This window comes from Nicotiana tabacum, chromosome 4 (genome assembly GCF_000715075.1).
Source record: "Nicotiana tabacum cultivar K326 chromosome 4, ASM71507v2, whole genome shotgun sequence".
In the NCBI taxonomy this organism is placed as follows: Eukaryota; Viridiplantae; Streptophyta; class Magnoliopsida; order Solanales; family Solanaceae; genus Nicotiana; species Nicotiana tabacum.
In genome coordinates, this window is record NC_134083.1 from 84,252,787 (window position 1) to 84,264,342 (window position 11,556).

General features: G+C 34.0%; 1 protein-coding gene across 3 annotated transcripts; it reads right to left on the reverse strand.

The window, feature by feature from the left end:
* Positions 1-1,619: 1,619 nt before the first annotated feature.
* LOC107821176 (uncharacterized) lies at positions 1,620-11,178 on the reverse strand. 3 transcript variants are annotated; one of them, XR_001656080.2, is made up of 5 exons: positions 10,551-11,178; positions 8,575-9,082; positions 7,867-7,939; positions 7,043-7,290; positions 1,620-6,962 (listed from the first exon to the last, which is right to left on the reverse strand). XR_001656080.2 is itself a non-coding variant. In XM_016647595.2 (4 exons), exons 1-4 carry the CDS (start codon positions 10,909-10,911, stop codon positions 7,165-7,167), a joined length of 1,068 nt encoding a protein of 355 aa, XP_016503081.1. In that variant the 5' UTR covers positions 10,912-11,178; the 3' UTR covers positions 7,021-7,164. The 3 variants fall into 3 exon arrangements, 2 of the variants coding, with proteins under 2 accessions (XP_016503081.1, XP_016503082.1); XM_016647595.2 differs by lacking the exon at positions 1,620-6,962 and having other exon boundaries at positions 7,021-7,290; XM_016647596.2 differs by lacking the exon at positions 1,620-6,962 and having other exon boundaries at positions 7,021-7,290; positions 8,575-9,079; positions 10,551-11,177.
* Positions 11,179-11,556: the final 378 nt, after the last annotated feature.

Genomic DNA, 11,556 nt, shown 5'->3' on the forward strand with positions numbered 1-11,556 from the left:
AACAGGATATCTCTCAGAAATCAAACAAAAAAAGTTTAACTTGATTTATCAAAGCTAAGATCATCCTGACATCAAAACATTAACTATCTTGAAGTCCAGAACCATGGAAATAATGCTTTGCATTGCACCCTTAAACATCTCTTTTTGGCTTTTAACACAAGTATTCAAAGCTCTCAGTTTTGCAGGGTAAAGCTGCGTACACTTTCCCCGAACCACACTCATAGCGGGAGTTTAATGCACTGGGCTGCCCTTTTTATTCAAAGCTCTCAGTCTTATGGATCTTAGAGCTATTGATGTTGAAACAAGCTTTGATCTAGTGATGTTACACTCTGGAAGATATGATAACTGTAAGAAGCATGAGAAGTAATTCAACCTCATGGCGATAAAAGCTTTAATGTTTTACAAATAGGATAATTGCCACTTTAACTTGAGCAATAAGTAGGAACTTCAATTAAGTTAACACAGCAATAGATATCTCAATATAAGACCCAGAAAAAACATCTAATGTCTATTGTCAAGTAATCAAATACTCCACTTTAAGCTTCAAATTTTAGATAAGGTCTTTAGTTATCAAATTTGAAGAGGCATTCCTGATCTCATTAGTAGGTTAGCAAAGAGAAAATATTGCTGCTGGAGAGCTCAAGCCTAGGAAATATCATGTTCCTAGCACCATTTATTTTGCTAACAAGAGGAAATTTCAGTTTTATAGTCATAAGGTGGTAATATTACGATTTCACTTTGTAAATATAAGCATATATCACTAACAGGTGAACAAGTTCTTAAACAAAAAGGGGGGGAAAGTGGAGATAACACCTTACCTAGAATGGATGTTGAGATTCCATGTTACCTCAGAGGAACACTCAATTGACAAGAAGAACAAAGCTAAGACAGAGATATGTGGACACCCCCATTAATCCCTGTTCATGGACTACTCTTATGACGCTTTTAATTACAACAACAAGTGGGGTCTGCGGAGGATAGTGTATATGCAGACCTTACCCGTACCTTGAAGGTAGAGAGGTTGTTCGATAGACCCTCGGCTTACGAGAGACGAAAAGAAAAGCACTAGTACCCAGGGCCGGCCTAATGGCCAAGCAAGTAAAGCAGTTGCCTAGGGCCCCTTATTTGTAGGGGCCCAAAATTTTTCTGATTTTTAATGTATTTGTCCATTCATTTAATAATATTAAGTATTTGAAAAGAAAAAAAATGTTAAGTTTCAAGGAAAGGACGTTGGAGAACAATCGAAAATGGAATCTATTTTGGGAATTCAAACCCCACGCGTGAACAACTGAGCATCCCACTATGTTGTGTCATTTGCCTACCATTATTATTATAAATGAACCCATATTCTTTATCTTTTTTATCTTTCTCTCTGCAAAGTTTCTCTAGACTCTATATTCCAAAATTTCAATCTCATTCGGTTACTACCTCAAAATAAAATACCAGAACACAACTACACAAGTACCATCTGTTTAATTTGCTCTCAAGTATTTTGGCCTTACATCAAGAATTTTGAAGTAGCAAAAGCTTATCAAATTATCTATTTTTGTCTTGTTGAATCAGGTTTGATCGTTCTATATTTTATTATTTGCATCTATTTTTTAATTTTTTTTGGATATATTTTCTTTGTAAGTATATATTGTCTTTTTAGTTATTTATTAGAGTTTTAATATGTCAACTAGAAAATATGAATCCGGATGTTCAAAACGTCAAAAAAGGAAAAGGATTGAAACTCTAGTACAATCCCAAAAAGGAGCACTTGATAAATTTGTAGCGAATAGTAAAAATTCTAAATCAGAAAATGTGAAAGATTTTATGATAGATGAACAAATCACTAATATAATTGAGATAGACAATAATAAAATTCAAGAGGAAGAGGAAGGAGGAGAAGTTGTCGAGAAACCTAACATATATCCTCAGGAAAAACAAGAAGTTCTAAATAAGTTGGATAATTATACTCTCAGGAATATATATGATCCTAGTTAATGGACTAGTATAGATACAAAGTTGAGAGATCTATTAGTAGAAAAGGGGCCAATTAAAATTACTAACATAGATTTTCCAAAGGATAAATTCTTTAGACATTTTTCTACTACAAATTATATTCAAAAATTGGCTAATGGAGAAAGACATGAAAGAAGATGGTTAGTTTACTCTAACGATTTGGATAAGGTATTTTGTTTTTGTTGTAAGTTGTTTAATACGACTTCTAGCTTTTGTAGCAGTAAATTAGCTAGTGATGGTAGTAATGATTGGAGAAATATAAGTGCTAAGCTCAAAGCTCATGAAACATCAAAAGAGCATATTATTAATATGGGTACATGGATTGATTTAGAAATGAAATTGCACAAAAGTAAAACAATTGATAAAGATATTCAAGAACAAATCAATAGAGATAGAGAGCATTGGAAAAATGTATTATCAAGAATTATTGTTGTGATAAAAACTCTTGAAAAAAATAATTTGGCATTTAGGGAAAAAATGAAAAGATCTATCAAGAAAGTAACGGAATTTTTTTTAGTCTAATTGAAATGATTGCAGAATTTGATCAAATCATGCAGGAACATGTTCGCCGAATTAAGCATGATGAAATTCATAATCATTACCTTGGACATAATATACAAAATGAATTGATAAATTTATTAGCTAGTGAAATTAAGAATAAAATTATTGACAAAATTATAGAAATAAAGTACTTTTCAATCATACTTGATTGCACTCCAGATGCAAGTCATCAAGAACAAATGTCTTTTATATTACGGAGTGTTGACATCACTGTAACTCCAGTAAGAATTACTGAATATTTTTTAGAGTTTTTAAAAGTTGATGATACAAGTGGAAAAGGTCTTTTTGAAGTTATTGTAGATGAGATAAAAAGTATAGGACTTGATATTGATAATTTAAGAGGACAATGATATGATAATGGATCCAATATGAAGGAAAAACACCAAGGAGTGCAAAATAGACTGCTCGACATAAATCCTAGATCATTTTATACACCATGTGGTTGTCATAATCTAAATTTGGTACTTTGTGATATGGCTAATTCTTGTACCAAAGCTATATCATTTTTTGGAGTAGTACAACGCATATATTCACTATTTTCTTCTTCTACTAAGCGATGGAAAATTTTAAAAGATAATGTACCTAGCCTAACTCTTAAATCATTATTACAAACGCTTTGGAAATGTCGAATTGAAAGTATTAAAGCAATACGATTTCAAACTCCACAAATAAGAAATGCTTTGTTGAAATTAGTAGAAGTTAGTGAGGATCCAAAAACTAAAAGTGAAGCTAGTTGTTTAGCAACTTATGAGTTTGAAAATTTTTAGTTTTTACTGGGTATGACTATTTGGTATGATATACTATTTGCAGTTAATTCAGTTAGCAAACATTTACAATCAAAAGATATACATATTGATGTTGCCATAGATCAACTTAGGGGTTTGATTTCTTTTTTCAAAAAATATAGAGAAGAAGGATTTGCAAATGCCATGATTTCTGCTAAGGAAATTGCATATGAGTTGAATATAGAACCTGAATTTCGTAATAAACGTGTAATATATAGAAAGAAACAATTTGATGAGAACGTTGATAATGAAATTACAAAATCTCTTGAAGAATCTTTTAGAGTTGATTACTTCTTATACATAGTAGACCAAGCTATTTTTTCACTTCAAAGTAGATTTGAGCAATTTGAAGCGTATGAAAATATTTTTGGTTTCCTATTTAGTGGCAAAACATTGAGATCTCTAGATGATGAGAACTTAAATAAAAATTGTCTTAACCTTGAATGTTCTTTAAAACATAATAGTAACTCTGATATTGATGGTTTAGACTTATTTCATGAATTAAAAGTTTTAAGGAAAATAATACACGTAGAAGATGATAATCTAATCGATATACTTAATCATATAAAAAGACTTGATTCTTTTTCAAATGCTTATATTGCTTATAGAATAATGTTAACAATTCCTGTAACAGTTGCCTCAGCGGAAAGAAGTTTTTCAAAATTAAAATTAATAAAATCTTACTTAAGATCAACAATGTCTCAAGATAGATTAAATGGATTAGCTATATTATCAATTGAAAAAGAATCATTAAAAGAAATCAATTACAAACAAATTATTAATAATTTCGCATCTCAAAAAGCTAGAAAAATAAATTTCAAATAAAATTATGAGTTTTCTTCTACACCAAAAATCTTAGTGCCCCCTATTGAAGTTTGGTTTTAGGCCACAAATATCACTGAGCCGCCCCTGCTAGTACCAAGCAGTAACAATAACAAGATAGTAAGAAAACGAAGCGAAAAGAACATCAAGTTATGAGGCTTTTAATTGCCGACAAGATATTAAAAGTCCAGCCTATGCTGGAAGATATTATTAATCACCTTAAGTGGTATTAGACAATACGATACTCTGACGAAAAATCTAGAACTCTTACTCTAATCTTCTAATGATTCAAGGATAAATATTATTCGAATCATAAGCCACCAAACTTGATAAGAGTGGATAATGTGCAGTATTGTTACAAGTTTCTACTACATCAATACCTATAAAAAAACAAACAGCTAAATAAAGATTAACGATTGCCTGGTAATATGTGACCTTCAAAGCTCTGAATATGTCATGCTTGAGAACTATCAAAAGCACAGAGCACGTCTTAATTCTATTTCTGTTTTGGGAAATACATGTTAGTCGTTTGCAAATCCTTTTAGTTACTTTTTAAATTTTGTGGACATACATCAAATCAATGGCTAGCTGTATCAGGAACTATGTGTGGTTGGACTTGAGCTGAAGCACCACTCAAGTTTATTTTTCTACACTGTGACAATAGCTCTAGAAGCCAGCAGCGAATAGCTTGGAATTCTATTTGATAAGTATAACCACCAACACAAAACTAAAGTTTGTGTAAATGGAAACAAATAAAAAGGGAAGTGCCAATTTAGACTCATAAAAGATGAGATTGTAAGTTTTGGCGAATAAAACACAACATAGAAACTGTGCCTAAAGATTTTGTTGTAACTTGAAACTGAAAGATACTTCAATAGAGTTGGAGTAAAACACATGGGAAACTTGAAATGAAGTAAGGTTAATAGATATCAACCCTTTTTAACAAGATCTCTTTGGCAAAACAAAACAAAGTTCTTCTTGGTCTATCAAGCTGAGATCATTGAAATTAATGCTCGAGCGTTCATGCCCGTGAAAATGTCAAGTTCATAGCACCAATCACTTTTCTAGAAAAAAAAAAAGAATTTCCAGTTTTTCATTCATAGAGTGACAGCATTATGACTTCAGTTTGATATGAGCATATACCATCAACAGGTGGACAAGTTAATCGAAAGAATCATCAAGGTAAAACAAAATGGACATAACTTATTACATAGAATAGATGTTGAGAGGTTCCATATTACCTTATAGAAGCACTCAAATTGACAAGGAAAACACAGAGATGTGCACACCCACATTGCCCCTGTTTATGGACAACCCATATGAGCTTTTAATTGCTGAGTCAGACACTAATACTGCAATCTATTATGTTCCAATGGAAACTTCAACATACTGCAAGCATATGTCAACTATATGTATAAGTTCCATGCTGCCAAAGAACAAGCTAAGGATGGTAAACCAGGAGAAGAACACAAGCTAGTTAATAACCTCAAGTGGTATTAGACAATACGATACTCTATAGAAAGCACAAAACCAAATACCTTTGTCTTTAGAATGATTCCAAGATAGTAATCAAATTATAAGCCACCAAACTTGATAAGAGTGCACAAGGTTCAATATTGTCACAAGTTTCTATATATCCTTCTATGTCAATATTTATCAAAAGTAAACAACTAAATAAAGATTGATGATTTCATAGTGATAATATAAAGCCTTTGAAGCTTTGAATATGACATGCTTGAGAACCATCAACAGCGCAGAGCATGTCTTCTATTTTATACACACAATAGAAAGCGATGAAAAAAATTTAAAAGTATCACACCACCACATTGACAAACATCATTCTTTATTGACATCACATTCACCTTTCAGCATGTACCTTCATTTAATGAAGGCAGCATGCTTGCATAGACAAGGAGAAGCCCACAAAAGACTTGAATTTAGAACTTAACAGTTCATCTTCTAATCAACATACTGTACTATACATCTGTAGTTCCAAAATCTTTGTTTACTTAAACAGTTCCTCCAACTATGGATATTTATAACAAACTAATACAAGCAACACAAATTATTAATAGCAACACCATAAGCCCAGATGCAAAGCCAAGATTTGAACTTTATGGGTTCTTGATGTTAGAATGACGATTTCAAGTATTAGTAATTAGGTTCTAAATTTAATATGTGTACATATTTAATGAAAAATACGCAGTTTATACAAAATCTATTGGGATCGACCAAACCTGCATACAGGCTTCTATCTCCATCCCTGCATAAGCCTATAAGCCATTTCAAGGATGCAGTCCTCCAAGCCCTTCCTACTCCCATGTTCTACCCTGATTGGTTAGATACTATGTTACAGTTACAAGGTTAAGAATTTAACTTAAGAAATACTTGTTCTTAGTTTCACAAAATTATCAAGCCAATTTTCATTAATTCAGGAAGACCCCGATACCAGATTCAAACCAAAGATGTACTGATGTACATTAACACATGGAAAGTGGAAATTGCACCCATGATGTGAAGTTAACAAAATCAACATTTTAACCAATTATATGTGCATCCATTCACGCTCATGTTTGTGCGTCTCTGTTGAATGCATTCTAAAGGGTTTTGCCTTGTCCTTCTGGCAAATGAATTCCCTTGCTCAGGCAATAAATAGGTATTCTCATGCCAAAGAAAAGTACAAAGCTACAGAACCTCCTATAACGACCTCCATTTTGATCGAGAAATTCACCAAATTTTATGGCTTTCGAAATGTGAATATGTCTGTTTGTCGCGAACGTGTTACCTGATCTGTAGGAAAAAAACTTTTTACCACTTTACGTGTAACATAACAAATGCACATAACAGTTACAAGAACTATGAAGAGTTACCATTGATAACTATGTAAGTCTGGTACATCAACACGTTTATGAAGTATATGGGCATTACTATACAGGGAGGGTCAACTGGTCAGACTAGATCTGCTTCTTGTCAAACACTATTCCTTTCCTTTCTAGTCCAAATCACTGTACGATGCTTCCTCTTCTGGCAATTCAAACTCATCAACCTCTTGAAAATGCTTTCGCCAGTAGTTGACAAAATCTTCTGGCAAGGAATTTTCAAGGACAGGTTTCCGCCTCTGCAGAAACATTTTAGTTATTAGCCATCAATATGGTAGGCTATGATATAAGCGAAAGAATGCACAGCCCGCGTTCCAGAAAGCAGTTATCAGCAATGTTAATAGGAATTTATTACTAGGTTTAACACCAACCCCTCAGTTTTAGGTAACTCACTGAGCCATATTTTAGTTCATCTTTCCCTAATATTATTTTGACATGGTTGGTGAAGAGAACTCAGGTCAGGGGGTCAGCGATGTAAGCTTAGGCTTGCTATTGGAACCATTTTAGAAAGAAATGTTTCAGAACGCTAGCGAACCTCCACGTTATGAATGTCTCTCACGTCTAATCTACATAGTTTCCCACATATGAAACATATCTATTACAAGATAATTGTGCAAAGATACGGATGAAACAAACTTTAGCATATTCTTTCCCATAGCTCTGAAACTGAACCTAGAAATAGAAAATAAAAGAGGCCAGTACCCATTACTACTGGTAGTCCATGAGATCTCAACAGCAACGAGAAGAATGTCTAAAAGAAGCCAGTACAGACACTTCTCATTAGAGATCCATACAAAAAGAGATTGTTAACAAACCTTCTTACGCTTTCCATTAGGTTCCGTCCATGAACCTGAGGGTTTAATATCACCAGCTCCGTTGAATTTACTCCTACATAGAAGAAACACGAATCAAGAGAGCATCAGCATTGAGTAGTCTGCCTATGTCACTTTTCACATTTATAATATCTTTATTCCATTCAAAACACAAATGCCTCGATTTTAGATGTGCCGCAGGAAAGAAAAGGGGATAGAGGGTAAGGTGTTGCTAATGTGCATGCTGCAGAACTATCTTGCGTATTAAGCACGTGCGGAGCCTGTGAAGTGAACACAATTGCAACTACGACACTCAATTCACTACAGATTATGCTACTTCAGGTAGATAAAAAAATAAATAGTAGCTTGAGTACACTGCCAAGACAGAAAATTTCAGCCACTGAAATTTCTTAGGGTTAAAACTAGAGGTAAAACTGCATGTACTGTGTTAGGAGCATGAAAGTTCAAATCAACCAACAATTTATATTTGGTACAGGATATCAGCAAATGATATCACCACAAGAAACTTCAAATCTCATGTGACTAACCTCAGAAAAAAAGGAAAAAAATGATATAAGAAAAAGGGGGAAAGAAAACCGCTTCCTCAAGATTACATGCATGAAGAGCCAGACATAAATAGAAAAAGAGAGTTTTTTGTGTGTGTGTGTATGTGTGTGAGAGAGTGTGTGTGTGAGAGAGAGAGAGAGAGACCTATGGGTTCTTGTCTTTGGAAAAGTAGGACAACTAAAAACTGATGCGTCTTCCATCCCTTTTCCCTTTGTTTTCTTTAAAGATGCGGAACTCCGAGTCAAAACACCAACTTTTTCTTCTGCTGTTTTTTCATCTGTAGGAAAGTGCTCATGAGAAATTGTCTTAGCTTTGTCATTTACCCTCTGAGGAGATGAAGACACAAAAGGCTCATGAATAACTATTCCCTTGTTTTTCTTATTTCCTGAAACTGGGGTAGATAGAACAACAACTCCTTTCCCCTTATCTTCCTTAGTCTCAGGAGACAAGCTACTGAATGACTCAACAATTGCCTTCCCTTTATCCTTTGAGATTGTAGGAGGCAGGGAAAGGAAAGGCTCATCAATCTCTTTCCTTTTATCTCTTTTGTTTTCATGAAGACTGGAAGTGAAGGTCGGATTAGTAGCTTCCAAATTAGACTTCTTCGTAGCCTGCCTTCGATTATAAACTACAGCTTCATTATCCCTGCCTGCTTGAGTAACAAACAAGAGCCAACTTAGACAGGTTAGCCCTAGGTATTAAAACAAATACAGACATTAAAAATTTGAGCAAAAGCAAGCATAGTAACACAATTCCCTGTATTTAGCATTTCAAAATTGAGAAGCCAAACTTATTAGAGCAAATGAAGAACCAACCAAATCACTGTTAGCAATTACGTCGATTGCTTCTGTTCACATGAAGAACGTGTTTACAATTTGCTATCCAACATAAAAGTCAACTTGCTAGGGGTAGGCACCTGTAGATCATGTTTCACAATATATTAAGCTACCTTTATACATCACACTCGGACTATTTTTAGGCTTGCGATTAATCTAACACAATCATCCTCCTTCATCTAGACTTGGAACTGACTGTACGAATCTCTACGCAGAGTTCAAAAGTATCATCGTTACTTTATCAATAATATCGATTTCTTTGAAATAAAGACTTTAAAAGGTACTCAAAAGTTATTAAAAAAAGATTATTGATATCCCATGTTTCACAAGTTCGGTTGGATTTAAAGACAACTATTGCTACTAAGATTTTAAACAAAGTAGGTTAATAATTTGGTTCGTAATTTTTGGAGTTCCAAATCCCACAGGAGGATCGAGGATTCGTACTTTATGGGTTTGAGTATGGAAGTCTACCACAATTTATTTGATTCACTGGGTTTGTAATCTATATTCTTATACTCCCTTTGTACCAATTTACGTGGCGGTATTTTGACTCGGCACGGAGTTTAAGAAAGAAAGGAAACTAAACTTGTGGTCTAATACAAGCCATAAATATCTATGCGGCTATAAATCAATCTCATTAAGGATAGGAGTAGTAGGAATTTTAAAATTTCTAAATAAGTAAGTATGATATTCTTTTAAGGACGGACAAAAAAGGAAAGTTAATTGGGACAGAGGGAGTACTATTTGGTGGATATTTTAACACATTTACATGGTCTAAACAAAGCTATTGGGTTTGGAGTTCGGATGAACGCATAACTAATGCAGTACACCCCCCCCCCCCCGGGCCTTTTCTAAATCTACATTTAGTCTTCTACAAAACAGCAGAATTAGTTATCCATTAATGTATTACTGAGTCGCAGTAACTCTGAAATGGAAGAGCTAAAATCCAACAGATATCAATTTCTTTTTCATAATCAAGTTCTTCACATTTAACAGATGATTTAGCATTATCCACTCTAATCCTCCCACGAAAACAACGAGCAAAGAAAAATAGATAGCAAGGTTGGAAGTATCAGGAGCTTCTTATAAACAATATATTTATTCCCTACGTGATAATTAACCGTGACTTAATGTGCAAACGGGACAGAGGGTAAAATATACCTAAATGTCAAAATCCAAACAATAAATTCAAATAAACTGGAATACACACACACACACACACACACACACACACACACACACACACACACACAGAGATAGAGAGCGAGGGCAGGGAGATCATACCAGGAGTGGTTAATGAATAGTCAGGCACACGAGCAACACGACGAACAGTAGAAATATCGAGGGGGTTAGGGTTTCGAGCAGAGTTGAAATTGGAAGATGCGACGCTGATTCCAGAGTTTTCCTCCGTGGAATTGTTATTAGGCGAGTTGTTGTTGGGTTTTGAGATATTGGAATCAGAATTTGAAACAGAAATTGGGGGTTTTTGGAAAACATTTTGAGGTTTGGAAGAAGAAGCGGAGGAGGAGGAGACAAGCTTGCGGAGAGTAGAAGTGGGTATGAGATTGAAATTGGAGATGTCGGATAATGGTTGCCTCTTATTGTTGTTCATGGATTTAGAGCTGCTATTTCTTTGAGTAGCCATGGATTCCCATTTTTCAACTTCTCATTTCGTCAATTTTATTGTGTTGTTAACCGAAAGGAAAGTTGATTGTTGAAGAAGCTTAATAATCAGTTGGGTGGCGGGAAAACGTGTGGGAGATTTTTGAAAAATATTGGAAGATTATAGAGTTCACAACAAGATTGTTGAGTTTGCTAGAGAAGTCTTTTGGACTCTCGATGCTTCCTTTCCGAATCCTAGATTCAATCATTCAACCCTAGCCCTTCTTTAGTTGTTCAACCTTTTGGCCTTAATAAAAACAAAATACCCATATGAGTATATAAAATTAGAAGCTTAATTATTATTATTATTAGGAATATTTGCACTCCTAAAATATAACAAGATTTTCAAAACATAGTAATTTGAGCCTTACTAGATGATTTTGGCTGCCAAACACGAAATCCTTTCTTCGGCCAGCATAAAATGCCCAAAGTGAGTATAAGAGCTGGTAAAATTACCAGCAAATTCAGAATTTGACTAAAATTTCATCAAAAGTTTACAAACTAATATTTACAGGGAAATATTAGATAAGCGACAACACAACAACTCATTGTGTACTTTAACATTTTAATTGAAAATGTGCAATATAAATTAAATAGATCTCATAGATTAAGGAAGCCAAACATTGGT

What these genes read in the sequence shown, in the direction of transcription:
- LOC107821176 (XM_016647595.2), bottom strand. Translation starts at nt 10,911, where the DNA reads ATGGCTACTCAAAGAAATAGCAGCTCTAAATCCATGAACAACAATAAG. An exon ending in CTATTCATTAACCACTCCTG is followed by an intron (nt 9,083 to 10,550) that starts GTATGATCTCCC and finishes TTGTTACTCAAG; the next exon opens with CAGGCAGGGATAATGAAGCT. An exon ending in CCAAAGACAAGAACCCATAG is followed by an intron (nt 7,940 to 8,574) that starts GTCTCTCTCTCT and finishes TCTTCTATGTAG; the next exon opens with GAGTAAATTCAACGGAGCTG.